The 16808-nt window shown below is 30.5% G+C and overlaps 1 protein-coding gene across 1 annotated transcript in view; it reads left to right on the top strand.

Annotated features, from left to right (window-relative positions):
- The first annotated feature begins 5526 nt into the window (after window positions 1–5526).
- LOC119641719 (probable citrate synthase, mitochondrial) overlaps window positions 5527–16808 on the top strand; it is a 19577-nt gene continuing 8295 nt past the window's right edge. The window contains exons 1-2 of the mRNA XM_038040573.1: window positions 5527–5568; window positions 5688–5778. Of these exons, the coding sequence (XP_037896501.1) occupies window positions 5731–5778 (48 nt within the window). The 5' untranslated portion in view covers window positions 5527–5568; window positions 5688–5730. The remainder of the gene's footprint in view (window positions 5569–5687; window positions 5779–16808) is intronic.

Here is a 16808-nt window from a genome sequence, read left to right as displayed (position 1 = left end):
GTACATTTTGTGACAATTTAAGGAAAAGAAATGAAGAAGTTCCCTTTAGCTGATAAATTATTATTTAAATCTTCGAAAACAAGCACAAAAACTAAATGCTCTTAACTAAAGATGTTTTCCCTCGATACTTTCAGTGATGTTTTCGCTCTGTGTGCATTTTTGTGTGTTATTTTGGAGGCTGAAGTACATATCTTGCTTATGTTATCTTTGGTCAAAAAAGAATCATGATTTGTTATACAACATAAATTTTTTCGGAAATATAATTTCTAATCCTCAGTTTGTAATCAAAGAATTCCTAGTTTTTCGAATTGTATGTGCACTTTATTGGGCTATTGGGCTATATATATGTATATCTATATTCCTGAACATAACTTGATCATTTAATAATAATATTTAACAATATTTTACTTCGTTTTATTTTTCTTTTGTAGAATGGATTAGACCTGTTTGCGATAAGACCAATATATTGAGTAGAATGATGGGTTTTTATTACTTGTTGATCCTTTACGCATTATGAATGGTAACGAAAGTATAAGATGACGTATGGTAAGATTGATATTACAAGATTGGTTACAAGATGTGGAGTATTAATTAGACAATTAGAGTAAAAAGTGAGGAAATAGATTTAATGTACTTACATTTCAATTAACTTAAAAACTTTTTGGTTTGGTTTATTTGGAGGTGCAAAATTTGTTTGGAATTTATTTTATTTCCCATTTACAGCTGTTTTTCCTTATAAATGCAACACTGAACAAACAAAGCTAACGCAAAATTTGGGCTATTAAGAATACGTAGAAGTTAAAAAAACTTCCAAAGTTTTTTAGTAAGCTTATTTTCACAAGTTATTAGTACTAGAACGTGAAAAAATCGAATTATTGTTAATAATTCGTAATATGAATGTTAAAGCGTGAGACACCGCCAATTTAAAAATACCCTTAATTTTTTCATTCGAAAATATGTTATATACTTAAGGCTACTGGGCCGTTGCTGTTGTTCTTTGACGAAAGGTAAATGCAGGTTGAATGTGTGGCTATACTGGATTTAAAGGATTTCATTGGTTTCAAAGAACAAAAAAAGAATATTTTTATTTTAATTCTTTGTTATTATAATGAACGAGTTATTTTATTCGAACTTTTAAACATAACAACCAATAGTTTCTGTTAGTAGACGAGTATTGGTCGCGCTTAAACGAAAAATGGAAATAAAACTCGAATTTGAATATTTAGCAGAGTTGTAAGTACACATGTACAATTTTCGGAGATAGCTACGTCACCTGCTGTCTTGCATTGTGATTAACGGGAAGAGATATTTTTGTTCAAAGACTTGTTAATCCTATCTAGGAAAAGTGTAAAGTCTCAATAAGACCGGTGTATTCATTTCTAACGATTTTGAAAACAATATTTTGAGAAAAAAGCTTTTAGGATTTGAAGTGCGAGCAAAATTACCTTATATTAACGCCTTAAATTTGGATCTGTCTGCTAGGAATGTTGTAAATTAATTTCCCAATATCCATAATATATCAATTTAAGTGTCTGCGGGAAAGGAGTGTGTGCATATATATATGATTTTGAACACAAACCCAACAGTAGTGGAAACAAATGCTCATCATAGCCTTAAATTCGCAACTACTGTTTTTAAATTTGTATTCCATTTTCTCAAGTTTCTTGATCTATTTTAGATTCCCCGGTTAACTTTCATCTGTCTGAAAACTTATCTTAAAGTTAAACAGTTTTAACTTTAAAATAAACGGTCTTTATTGCTTGTTTTTCTTCTCTTACAAAATAATGCATGGTATAAGCCTAAATTGCATGTCATATAATACAAAAAAAATGCACATAAGTGTAAGGTAAACATAAATTAGACATATAACCTTAAAATGTAAAAGAAACAATTGTATATAATATCGTTTTGTGCCTTTTTTCTTTTCGTTTTGTTTATAAAATCGTATGATCGGTAAATTCACATAAAATTTAGAAAAAGTCGGCAAAGTTTCAGTTTCAACTTGAAAATCTATGAAGACATTTAATTTCAAAATTTTACAAATTTTATGGATTTATAAGGTATAAATATATATATATATATATATGAAAACAATCATTTATTTACATTTGTATACAAACATTCATAAATTAGATTTATTTCCCATTTTTCGAAATATTTATAAATTAACTCTCTCCACAGGCCTGGGAGTATGAGCGAAGTGTTAAGAGGCTGACGAAAGGGGACTTCAATCACATATGAAAAATCATATTAAATATTCAACTATTTGGCAAAAACGGCTGAAAGTGAAAGCGAGAGCTAACTTTCAGCTATGTGATTACCCCGCATATAATTTTGTATGTATACACACAAATAAAAAAAGAAAAAATAAAACAATTTATTTTAAATTTAGAAATTGTTTTTCCAATTTCTGTTTCGCTTTATTAATTTAAGTTTTCTTTCGATTAGAAACTTTGATTTACTCTCCATAATATTTTATAAGGTATGAGAAACAAGTAGCAAATACAAAATACAACCACAGATGATTCAGTGTGTTGATTAAAAGTATATTGTGTTTGCAGTTTATGATTTGACAATTCTTACACAATTTCATAGCCTGAAGCTTCGGTTATATTGTCACAAATTAAGTAAGCAAGAATAGACATCACAAAAATCGCACTTGCCTGTCCTGCAATGTCATTTTATAAGAAGTAAACAAATCTATGTATACGTAAACAATCATATTGTCCGAGCAATAAAACATAATGAATCAACGTCACGGTAGCAAAATTGGTGTGAAAGCGAGGGATTATGTTGCGATTGAGTAAAGAAAAAAGAAATAAAAAAAAGAAAGTACGAAAAAGCTCACTTTTTTGGCTTTGTTAGCGGAGTTAAACAAAGTAAAAGAGTTGTTTTAGCGGAAGTATGTAAATAAATGATAAAAATTGAATCGAACTTTAGTATGAAATATAAAATTAGGTAACTAGCTCTTAAATTTGAAATAATTTGTTTTTATTTTTTACTTTATCTTTTTTTTTCTTATTTTATTTGTGTGTACGCATACTACACGTTGCCAATCCTCACATAGGTTCGTAAAAAGTTGACCAATCTTTCAGGATGAGCGGCTTCATTGTCTTCGCTTATATTGCTTTCCAAACAGGGCGAAACTTTATCACGCCAACAGATATAGCAGTCTGACACAATGATGCGTTGCTTGTAAATTTGGATTAAAAAATGTGGATTTAGAACCAAAAATAAAGAAATGCGCGTAAATATATATATATGTATATACAACAAATATATAGAAAGCAACAACAAACAGGTCAACGTAAAAGTAAGTAACCTTTTATAGGGATAAAGAAGATTGATTACATCAAAAATTAAGAGGAATAAAAACATATCTGGTAAAACCATTTCGCGAAACATTGCCTGAAATTTGGATTTATAGAAATTGTTTTGTGGGCGTTCTTAGTCTTGAATTTTATTGATTAACCTGAATTTTTGCAATTCGAGAAATGTTGTAGATGTGTCCAATCTGCTTAAATTTTAGGACACCATCGGGCGTTTTTTTTATATTAATTGTTCCATAATTTGGAAATTATCTTTTACTACTCTCCAATAAAACAATGCAATTCATTTATTTTAAATTTACGATTCATGGTATTTATTGCTTGTTTTTCAATTCTTGTCAAATAAGATATAGAATAAACCAAAATTGCAAATAATATAATATAGAAATAATCTGAATTAGTACGAAGTAAACATAAATTGGATAAATAACTTCATTCGTTTTGGTTTTTTTTTCTTCTTACTTTACTGTCAGAATTCATACGTTTAATTTGCGAAATACCACAAAATCTCGTAAAAAGTCTGCAAAGTTGAAGTCTCATCCCGAGAACAGGAATAACGCATCATTGTATCAGCGCTAACACGACTTTCTATGTGTACAAATAAATAAACCACAAAATAAATGCAGAAAAGAAATGAAGACGGTTTATTTCAAATTGTGGAAGTAATTTATTTACTTGTGAAGTCTACGTCCATGTTCCTTCTTTTAAACTCTTTTTTTTTTTTTAAGGTTTTTATTTCCTTAAGTAATTAGAAAGATTATTTTCTTTCACATTAATTTTTTTGTTATTGTCCTTCATACAATCGTTCTTCACATTTATGTTGGTTTCCCTATTTTTGGTTCTCAATCCATATGTTTTCGTTTAAATTTATATTGGTGTGTTCACTTTTTCTTATCAAATTGTATGGTAAAGCAGCTTCTCATTCTGCTTACTTGGGATTTATTTGTCAGTTTATTAGCAGATGGTTGAAAAATTTTTTCCACCTTAATAATTTGTCTGAAATAAATAACGTTCCGTGATCCCGTGATCAGTTTTTTGCATTATTTAAGAATATAAATTCAGACACACATTTCTCTAGGAGTAAAGGAATATTAAGCCCTCCATCTGTTTATAATATGCGTCTACAAATATCCTTCAGAGATTTCATTAATTATACATAATTGTAATCAGAGAAAGAATCAGCCCTTATTGCTTCTTATTGAAACGTTTATTGTGATAAAAATTAAAATAGAAAGCTCAAACGTGGAGCAGGTACACGTAGCATTTCGCAGCTCGATTTTCAAAACGGGCGTAATCAAATAACTGTGGCCATAGTCGCTTCGATTTAATCGCATGATTAACCACGCCTATAATACTAGAAAATTTTTTGCAAATCTTATATATTCATATGTTCGTTTGTGAGTTAGTGTATATAACTTTTTTAAACACTGTAATCGCAGTGATTTAGTCGTATTCTATATGAAATTTAGATAAAGAATTCGACAAAAACAATGTAGAATGCATACAGTATCAGCACTTGTAACTTAGCTTCATTTTCGTAAAACATTCAAACAAACATATGTTTTTTATTTACGATTTCTTTTATCTGTAAAGCGAAAACTTGGCATCATTTACGCAGCTGTACAGAATTGCAGCAATTCTGAATGAAATGAATTGCATTTCTACTGCGAATACTATATAAAACGCGGCAAAAACATCATTAATAATTAATTTAATTATGAGAATATTACACAATTATTGTACTCTTAATTATAGCCAATTAATTTAGGACATATAAAAGAAAGGATAGGAAATTGCGTATGCACGTTCTCATCGTGTGAATGAAGGATTCACTGTACTTAGTAGCTGTTTAATTTCGAACTCTTTAGAACAGATTTTTTGTTTAGTATTGCGCCTACATTTTGTTCGGTTGTTTTGTTATTACTGCACACAGGGTTCTTGGCGCATTTTCTTTCTCCACTTTTTAACAATTGCTTATAAATCTAAACATTTTCTAGATTTTTTCAGTTGCTTTTTTCTCTTTGAACGATAAGGATTTGCACTTGCTTCTCGTTCGTGTATTTTTTTGAGAGTGTGCGCGTGTGTGTATTATATTTAACAAAACTCCTCTTATTTTTACTACACACAACATTTAACATTTAACACTTGTCTGTAAAACCCTAAAAAAATATTTATCTTCTTCAGTCCTTATTATAATAAATTTTAAATCGAAAAAAACCAAAACAAAAACCAAACACTGGTAATAATTAATAATCATTAAAATTGTTAATATCTAATGTCTAAGCAAAAAGAAAGGCGCATAGTGTAAGATTTGTTGTAACTGAATTTTTCTTCTCTTTTTTTCTTCTATTCTAATAGAATTTAAAATATAAGTAAATAAAAAAGTCTGCAATATTACAACATGTCGATTTATCGTATTTCTACTACACGTAAAATGCCCGAAGTTCAGGTAAGACATAATTATAAAATAAAGAAAAGTTTAATTTTAGTAAATCCAGTGCTGCAAAGAGATATTCGAAGAAAGTGAGACAAACACAGAAAATACAATTAGTTGTCGATGGTGGTTGTTGTTTTCTTAGTGATGCACGAAGTTTCTTACCAATGTTTTACTTCATTTTATTTTAATCAAATAAATAGCCCTTATCATGGTTAAATATCTTGAAATTAAAGGTTAACCTTCTATAAGTCGTTCTACTTCATAAGATGTACCAAATAATTTTTTCTAACGTTTTTTCTTAAAGCGATTATCTATCAAGTGTTATCGTAACAAAATTCTTAAGTTTATTAAAAATATTTTCTCTTTCTAATTATAAGCTAAAACTTTTACGAACTCGCTTATTTTATAGCAAGGGATTGTTCTTAACAGATTTCTTCTAATAAATTAAAAATGTTATCTGGCGAACATTTATCTTTTCTCTTCTACTTTTCTAAAATTGCCTCCGTTCTCCAAATAGTTTACTTTTCTTATCGCGTGACTTGAAGGCTTGCGTCAGAATGTTTTTAATTTTTCTTTCACACATTTTGGTGGCCTATGCGAGTAAATTACATAATCAGACATAAACATTTTAAAAACGAATATTTCATAAAATTGAATAATTTTTCTTGCAATTACGATTTTTAATTTTTAGAATTAATTGTGAATTAACCGAGTTCTCTCATAAACAAATACTTTCGTCTGGAAAAGATAAATTTCAGTATCCTTGCAATGTAATGACTTCTTAAGTACAGCAAGAAGAACTATTATATATGCTTTAGCAAAATTGTTAAATATTTATGTCAAAAAATTCTCACATTTATTATACTTTTAGATAAAAGAAAAGCCAATACATAAAGATTTATAAACAGTTTTTTCAACTATGACGGTTCTGTAAATGATAAAGAATTTTAAATTAATATCTGCTGTAAATATATTAACCAAACCGTGAGTGAGTTTGCTTACAAGTGAGCCACACTCATTTTCAAATTGCTTTCCCTTTTTATCGCAAATTTTGTTACAGCAAGCGGTCTCTTGACGGACGCACGCAGAGACAAAATTGACTAAGAAGCTTACGCTGTCCAGGATATCCAACACACAATAGACGGCAAACGGTGACTTGCAATTCCAAAAAGATATCCATACAAAATTTCCAACAAACATTAACCCATTGAAAACTGACGCTAGATCAGCAGGCAAACAAGTCCATGATACGCATATATATGAGAGATATCCAATTACAACACTGCTTTTTACAAATTTTCCCATTGGGCATATAAAAGGTCATACACTTCCACTGTTATTGAGATACTTTTTTATTTTTATAATTTTAATATATTAGAGGTAGAGGAATGTAACTTTTTTCAATGTTTTCAACGTAAATCTTAAAAACCTCAAAAAGAGGTTTAAGACTTAAATTCAGCTTAAAGCGAGTCTCTAACAAATATATAAAAACAGTAATTGCACGCTTGTTTATTAGGTAAGGTAGAGTGTTTTTGTTGCATACATTAAAACGAGCTCAATATATAAATTGAGTAAATAATTCGAAAAATATTAAGTCCCTATCGAATCAAAATTTCTGTGTACGTTTTATCCCCTTAACACGTGCTTATATAAAATGATATTTACACCCAAATTACTTGTTGTACAAAATACATTAATTTTCTGTGGATTTATATAATACTTAGAGACACTTAACAAATATCCATTTTTTGTTACAATCGTTAGAATCATTTTTTGGATCGATTTAATTTTTTGTGTCTCTCTGTTCATGAATTTCTTTGTTCAGATCTACAGGCCACAATTTTTGAGGCGCTTGGACCAAATATGGAATATTGACATTCTAGGCTAAGTACGAACTCTATTGAACACGGATGTGGTCGGGACACTTTTGCGAGCATTTCCAATGTAACGCCCTATTTTGAAAATATTGTACGAAAAAAAATTGAATTTTCAAAATTTCTCAATAAAAATATAAATAGCAGCAGTTCCACATATTAAGTTGATGTGAATAATGTGGATGAGATGTCAATTTTTGAAAACCTTAGGAAGTTCTTATATGCCAAAAATTTTTAATAGTTAACGATAAAAATTTTTCCGTTATTGCAATTTGACATAAAAATGATATTACACCAGGTCGATTTTTTGTACCCCGCACTGTGAAATGTAAAACAGTCTTATTTTGAATATTTTATGATGTAAATTGGTCCATAATAGATATTTGACATATAAATTAATCGCAGAAAATTTACATCACGTCGTCTATTATTTGAACACGATACAATACATCAGGACTCATGTGGAAAGCATGCTTTTTATGGAAATTAGACTTGGATTTTTGGTATTCGATCACAAAATTTAACATAGAATTCTACATTTTACTTCTTTTGATTTAATAAAGCTAAGTTTATTATTAGGGTAAATATTTTCGGATTATTTAATAATCGACAAATTTTGTATCAATATTTGAAATCTTTTTAAAGTTGTTGGTAATATTGATTTAAAATGTTAAATAATTTTTTAAGTTTTAATTTTACTAAGGTATCGACGAAACTTGATTATCGGCAGGCTAAGCCCGTTTTCAAAGTTAAACTGCGCACGTATATCAAATACACTTATGCGTCAAAGTCGGGCGTTTGTCTCACTTGCCTCCACTGCGAAAATTTTGAAAATAGACCAATTAGGAATCAGACGTAAGTGAGGGCCTAGTTTTGTATAGTAGAAGTTTGCTATAGTAGCAATATTGCAGTAGAAAGATATTCAAAATCTCAATAAAAGACAATTCAAAGTAAGTTTGTCAGTAATAACGGTTATGAGATTCCTGGTAGTGGATTCTATCAATATTTGAGTAGAATTCCCAACTATCTCTGCAGTGCAAAAGTTCATGTGTGCTGTGATAGATTTCATATTATTTATTATTAATAATTTTAACTGTATTGAAAATGTAAATAATTACGTAAGAATGTTAGAAAGGTACTTCTTAAATCTGTACTTTTAATTATATTTAATTTTTAATCGATGCTTGTGCATATTTTATAATTTTCTAAAGCTGTTTGGGTGTTACTTTGGGAGACCCTTTTTAAGTAACTTAGTCTGTTTTCTTTATTTTTACCCATCTTTGTTTGCGGTTTTTACGTAGATTGTATGTTCGAGACTCTTCTATTTTATCGGTGTATATATTTGAGATATGGTCCGGTACAAGGGCCTCTCGTAGTAGAAATGTATTTCACAAGAATTCTCTGCACTACTACCCAGAATAGTAAATGTATAGAGAATTTGCTATGAAAGCAAGTCAGCTAAGCAGAATGGTTCTAATAAAGCATTCGACATTGTTTACTTACACGTGTTCCTGAAACCAAATTCGTCGTAGAGGGCATTAACATTTTATATAATTATCTGCTCTCAGATGCATTTAGACAAATTATATTTGCATATTTTTGAATGTTATTTATCATTTGCTCGTTCTTCTCAGTGAACACACATGGTTGTTTTTCCTTTTTTGACAGTTGTTATTGCCTTCTGTATTTGAGGTGTTACATCTAATTTTAAAACGTTTCTATTTAAAGCCTTTTCAGAGCAAGAACTTTCTGAAGTTGAATAAACTCTTTATAATACAACCGTTTATTTTTGCAATTATTAGCTGAGTTGCTGACTGCTTTATCGTAAGACACAGAGAATAGGCAGACCATTATTTTATGAATAAGATTTCTTATCGTCCATTTTATTATGTATTTAAAGCAAGACCAATAAGTCACGTTAACAGCGAAATAGGTTTTGTCAGCGTGGAATGACAAGAAGGATAGGATATTTCAAGATATTCTAAAGGAACTTTGTTTGGGTGCTACAGAAATTCATATGACTGGAAGCAAAGGTTGCCCGCTCTCGCATCGAGAAGAGAAGAGCTTCTTCTATCTTCTACTGAGAGTTTACCTATAATTTTGAATTACTTAGGCATCAAAATCAAGTTAATCGTCATCAATTTGGTCAATTTTCGCTTATCTGGTTTAAAATAATTACTAAAAACATTGAAAAAACGAAATCATTAATCATTTTATACGTCATAGAAATTAAGCAGCCAAATAAATATGGCTTCTGGCTAACGCCATCCTAAAATATTATTCTATTTCATTATATAAGATGAACCAGAAAAGTAAATGTGGAGCTGATCAGATATAATAACAATATTGCACTTACTACCAAAAACAAAAGAAGCCTTGGAATGCTGATAAAAGATATGTACATATGTATATGGAAACTTCTAATTGCAAAAAAAACTGTGTCATTGCAGCCCGCATGAAGTATTTGCGAACTTTGTACATTGATTGCCTTAAGCAAGCACATATAAAGCGTTTTTTTAATTGTCGGCCGAGTCCAGCAGTATCTTGTTAATTTTGGCTAACCGGCTTTTAGCATATTTACCTTGAAGTCTTATTTGCAACTAATTTTAGATTGATTTTTTGTTACGTTTTTTTATGATGTTTTGTAACTGTTTGCTGTGCTCGTTAGCGTGGCTGCGAACCTTCAGAGCACTAGGGGGATGTTGAGTGCTAGCTAACTTGGATCGGAATTTTACTCCTAACAGGAGAGTGAATTCTGTATAGGATCGTACTGCGTATTTCTATCTGAATGACAAACATGTCATGTATTACCATATGGTGTGAAAATGTTCTGTAACTTTTAAAATCGGAAGGGGAGGGGGAGGGGTAGGGGACGGGGTGTTATCAAACAAATATCCATAAAATTTATACACAGTACCAACAATTGATGTGAAATTTCCTAGTTGCAGCCTCGTAATTGATGTTACTCTTGGTTTGGTGAAAATAATTCCATCAAGTTTACTGTTTGACAAGCAAAATATTTACCGCTTAAACGTAAGAATAGCTTACAAATGTGTTTTCTAACTTGTCGTTTGTTTAGCGAATAGAGATACCCGCGTCTTTTGGCGTTTTTTCCTCACGTTGCAAGATATTAATTTAATTAATTATTTAACTATGACTTCTGTATTTTTAAGGTATATGTAGGTATATAAATTTATGTATTTTGGTAGAATGGAACCGGTTAAAATTACCGAAAATGTGAACTCAAGTTCAAGCGCGGTCACTTGAAAAAAAAAATATGTGAAACGTTTTGGAATGAACGATTGAATATTGTTCACAATAAATACTAACGCGCTTAGAACAGAGTGCATGGCGCATGCATCTTGCATTATTGTAGCGATGTCATGCGGTCAACAGCTACAACTTGCATTAGTGACGTTTTTGTCGTACTCTATACATAATTCGCAGTACAAATGCAATTCTATATAGAATTGATTCAATTGATTCAATGCATGTATGATGCGTGGTACATTTGTGTGCACTGTGCTCAGCCTCAACATTAAGCTCATGTCATTGCACATTATTTTTTGGTTCTTGTAAACAAACAGAAAATTCAAATTTTTTACATTTCTGTAAACAATGTCATATTCAAAATCAACAAAATCCGCTTGGGATTTTTTTCAAACCAATAGGTACAACGGGACTCGAAAATAAAAATTAATAAATTCTTTGCTATGTTTCCCAAATGGAGCGTAGTAGTTTGAAAAATTTTTGTAATTTACAAAGAGAGACGCTCCGGTGATTCCTTCACCTTATGTGTCCTTTCGCATGAATAACGGAATACTCGCGGCATAACGAAATTGTCTTTTTGCTGAAAAGATCATACCTATCTAAACATTTTTTAAAGGTATCAAATTTTGTCTTGACCGTTTTGGGCAGATCAAGTTTAAAAAATAAAATAAGAATAAAGCATATCGTATAACGTACATAATAACTAGCATATTATGCCGCTGGGTGGATTAGGTTGCCAAAAATTTTAAGTAATAGTTAAAGAACACACTGTTTGCGAATACATAGCATTGTATGTTTAAGCTATCATTTATTTATTCCTGATAAAACACAATGCATATAGCTTCAAACTATACATTCAATAAACCAAATATAAGCAGACAAAAACTATAGGTTGATCGTGCTCCAATATGACAAGTACGCCTTTGCACAAAAACAATGCATGATTTTTAGCGTATTATCAGTAAAATATATGGATGACCACATTAGACAAAGAGGTGGAAAGTAACTAATGGTCGAAGATGCTCCAACCTGAGCCATTTTTTAATTCGGTTCGTCCTTCGAACAAATTATGTCGATTTACCAAATTTCATGAAAATACCTCAAAAATTGTGAGCTGTAGGTTCAACACAAAAATACATGACAGACAGACCGAGAAACAGAATCATTTTCGGAATCCATCGATATAATAAAAGATGGGTCTATTTCAAGTTCTCCTATGTGTTGCATATATCCCAACAATCGCAGTATACCCTACACCGAAAATGATATATGATATAATAAGCAACCACAAAAAATTAATCGGTATCAAACCTTTCGATTTGTTTTCTTTTCAATTTTCAATATCTTTCAATTTTCTCGTATGACTTTTAAACATATTGTCATGGAAATGCCACATTTGATGATTTAAGTTTTCATAAAAATTAGTCGATTTTCTAAGAAAGCAAATTCTAAAGAAAGGGGAAAATCAAGAACACATCCATGGCGTGGTAGCAACGTTATGTAGCTGGCCACCGGCGAAAAGATTAACAACAATTGGCAGAAATTTAACGAGAAAACGTATTAACGAATTCAAAATGTGGCGATGAATTTAGGTAATAGTCACTTGGAAATAAAACCTATATTATTCTAAAAATCATAATTCAGCGATATGAACTTAATCTCAAAAGAAATTAAATAAGATCGTAAAAACTCAAAAGACGGTTTACGTTGCAATTTGTTATTTTTTAGCAAATAAGTTCATTCTACTTCGTTTTCGTTTATTAAAATTTAAGGTTAAAAACAACATTTTATTCATACTTATTTCCTAAAAAAAGAAGCAAGAAACGAAGAACAAAATATAAGAGCAATATAAAGCTTAACTGTTCTAGTCAGAAAGATCAAATGATTTAATTACATAAATTTTCTATAGAAGTGCTTCGCAAGTTTTCTGTTAACTTCTAATTGGATCTAATTCAGTTTAGAGAAACAAATGAATGGGTCTGGCAATGATGTGATGTTTACATGGCGGTAATTTCGCCCATTTTCGTTGGAAAATATTTTTACATTTCCATATGAATCTGAAAGAAAATAAAACTTTCTATATTAATTAACGGGTATAAAAATAAAATGAGTAAAGTGCAATGCCAGCACAATTTTGGACTTCGCTTGCAATTATAGACACACTTTAGTAAAAGACGGAGGTGATTTAAAATTCCTGTTAACATTGGCTATAAGCCTCTAGATAATCATCGATTGAAGGCAAAAGTTCTGTATGACATTTACACGTATAGAATTCGGAAACACCTTTGAAGGTCACTTTCCTGTCCCTAGTTAAAGTCTTGTTTCTAGTATGGATCCCATAGTTCAATTTTTTCACGAAAAAATCAATATAGAATCATTATTGATACACAGCTCTTTTTCTCTTTTGACTCAGTGGGATATTTCTTTTGTTTTCATATTTCAGTCAATTAAATCAGTCCGATACATTTTTGAAGCCTTAACTGGAGATCCAGGGCATGCAGGATAATCAATTCTATTTGTGCCATTCATTAATTTGTTACATCAGGCAGAAACGATATTATTTACAAAGCGCCAGCCAAGATATTCGCAATTAGGACATGAGAAAAATTTTAAATCCTTCATACGATTTGCACTTTTTATAAAAGGAAAAATATTGATAGATGAAGTCATCCAATAGACAATCAATATCAAAATAAATATATTTTTTAGATATTTTTGAAAAAGCTAATATATAAGAGGCTAAACCTCAGCTTACAAATTTGACAATTAAAGAAATAAGAAAATTATATTCGGTCGTGACCGAATCCGTCCACTTTATATCCTTCACCGTTATCCTAAAAAATACAAAACAAGTGGAAGAACTAAATTGTTATGCTCCATAATATGTAGTGGCGCGGCTGATTTTTTTTATTTGTTTTTATTTCACGCGCTATAGGCGCGTCCTTGAAAAATTTAAGTCACTTTAAAATCTTTTTTACAAACTTGTAGACGATATCTTCATTTTCGCTAATGGGAGAATGTTTACTACAGGTACTACACAGTTGGGCAGACAGGCAGATAGACAGACGAAGGGAAGGAAATGCTTAGGCGCATTCCAAATATGAAACTGGCAGAAAATTTATATAGCTTATGGAGTTTTGAAACTGTTTATGCGCGTTTTAATGGTAATAAAAACAAAATTAAACTTTTGATAAACTACAACATTGGGCAGGCATGGTGAATTTTTTCACTTTTGTACAGGCACCACAGCATCGCCCATAAAATATGTGATCGAATTTTTGTACGCTTATTTGGTATAGTTTTTGAGTAATGAGCAAAACTCAATTTTTTGTTCTATTTGCGCGTAAGAACTTCCAATATTTTTGCCAAATTTGAAGTCGGTAGCTTCATTTTTACATTTAAAAGAATGTTTACAATAGATACTACACAGACGAAAAAATGGACATGCTTAAATGGATTCAGAATTTAATGCTGATCAAGAATATATCGAGTTTCGGGGATCTTTGATGTTCTGGGCGTGGTAAACGTTTTGACAAAATGAATATTCCCCTCATTTTGCGATGATGAATATAATAAAAATGTAAGCGGTAAGTCGCTTGCTCGTTGTGCACAAACTGCAACAGATGCATCGTATAAGTTTCCACAAAATTGTTGTACAAAAATAGCATAACGCTGATGAGTATAAGAAATTCAGTCAAAACCGAAAGTAATTTTTTTACTTGTTTATTTTGAGAAAAGTCGTTGCGCTTATGAATATTATAATGTATTTAATTTATATATTCAAGGTTTGAATATTAAGTGTTCAGAAAACTTTCTGGCTGATATGTTTAAAATCCACATAACACGAAGTCGTATGACTTTGATGATAAATTGAACAGCGTTTTCTTTTTGTTCTTCTTTTTGGTTTTTCATTAACCTATTATAAAATTCTCCAAACGACCGTATTTTCTAATATTATATATAAAGCTTTTTACTTTTAATCACTTAAAAATCTCTAATAAGCTTATTATCTCATGTATAACTGATAAAGCGCCAAACATATATGCTCTGGTTTTTACGTATTGTGTGCGCTTTTCAATATATATACTTTAGAGTTGTTTCTTTATCAATTGTTGTTATAAATGATTTTTTACTTAGAAAACCTAAAATGATTACATAAACGTTTACATTGGTTAAAGAACTTTTTTTTTTCTCATTTTTGAAATTTAGTTTCATTTTAAAAATTCATTTTTTCTATTCTCTTGCATCATATGCACGAACTTCGCCATATCTATAACAAAATACGTCATGTGTTTATATATTATTGGGACTTACGTAACGAATAAATACAATTTTGTGTTTATATCTACTTGGGCACGGCATTTGTTTCATATAATTATATAGAGAAAATAAAAGGGAAAATAAAAACAATGACAACAAATAGACGCGAACAAAACTTAGAAAATTCTCGTTGTTGTTGTTTGTTCATATATGTTCTATATTTACGCAATAATAAAAAACAAACTATTGACTTAAAATGTTTTTATGAAAATCAATGAAAATTACGAGGAAACAAAAACGATCAATTAGCTTGCCACCTTTTACTATTTACAAAAAGTGCAAAAATAGTAGCCTTCTAAACAAAACCTTCTATGTAAGAGTAATTGGAACATACAGTATATAGGAAGCCTATAAATGTATAGCGTGTTTAGGCATACAATATATCGAAAGCGTTGCGAATTTTAAACTCACGATGAATAGAAACCTATGAAATGTAGATATACGTTCTAATCTCTATTCAAAGTAATAAAGCAAAAAAAAAAAATGAGTGTTGTCGGGGTTTCCAAATAAAACTTCAATTTTTTTCGCAGTTCGCAACAAATCGGCTGTCATGTTATTACCTAACAAAATTTCATTCCTTACATTTATATACATATAAATCGATGTCTGGATTTAACCAGCGCGATCTTTACTGTTAAACTCAACATTTTTGGACTTCCTAGTAAATTAAACACTTTAAGCGTGAATTTTCATGGGGAACACAACTATTACAATCCTCTTCTGTGCTATTATGAAAAGCTTAGTCTTCTTAAGAAGAATCCTCGATGTTCCGCAACTCAATTCATTTCGCATTAATGAATAAATTTAATTATTGACAATTGGTGATGACCTAACAAAAAATAAGCAAAAACTTATATGCGGCTGAGACCGCACTTTTTATACCCACCACCTTCATATGAAACTAGAATATGCAAATAACACGTCACTTAATAACTCTGCGGCCTGGTACATATATGGTAACACTGTTGATAGACCCATGACTCTTGAATAGTACCAACTTTCAAGCAATACGAAAAACTTAAAGTTTCTTATTGAAGAGAAAATTTTTGTTTCAAAATCAATCGCGTATTATCCTACACTTAATTATTAAGTAATGGCATTCCCTGTCCGTAATTCTATTCACAATCGCCTTTGACGTGGTTAACCGAATAATATCTGATTACAACAAAGTGAACCATTGCATTCATGCGCGGAGGATGTTTTTATCTTCACAAAGACTAATGATATTAATTATGTTCATGGAGTTTTTACAGATATCCTGGATATTTTGTTGAATTACGGCAATATTTCGGGAGCCAAGATTTCACTGAATAAATGTATGTCACATCACTTATACCGGAATCGCAGTTGTGTCCTTCCGCCCTGTTTCTTTGACAATACTATCATCAACAAAATTAACGAATTGAAGAGGGTAGGCGTTGTAATAGTATAATTTCAAAACCCACTATCTTTTCTTTCATGATGAAATAATGAAAAAGCTTAATATCATCAAATTTTTTTCGTTTAAGCGAGGTTTTGTACATCTACGCTCACGGATTCATGTTCCTATGTCATTGATCAATTGCCTATATCTTCGAA

This window comes from Glossina fuscipes, unplaced genomic scaffold (genome assembly GCF_014805625.2).
Source record: "Glossina fuscipes isolate IAEA_lab_2018 unplaced genomic scaffold, Yale_Gfus_2 0, whole genome shotgun sequence".
In the NCBI taxonomy this organism is placed as follows: domain Eukaryota; kingdom Metazoa; phylum Arthropoda; class Insecta; order Diptera; family Glossinidae; genus Glossina; species Glossina fuscipes.
Note: the sequence above shows the minus strand (reverse complement) of the source record. Positions and strands in the feature narration are given on the sequence as shown.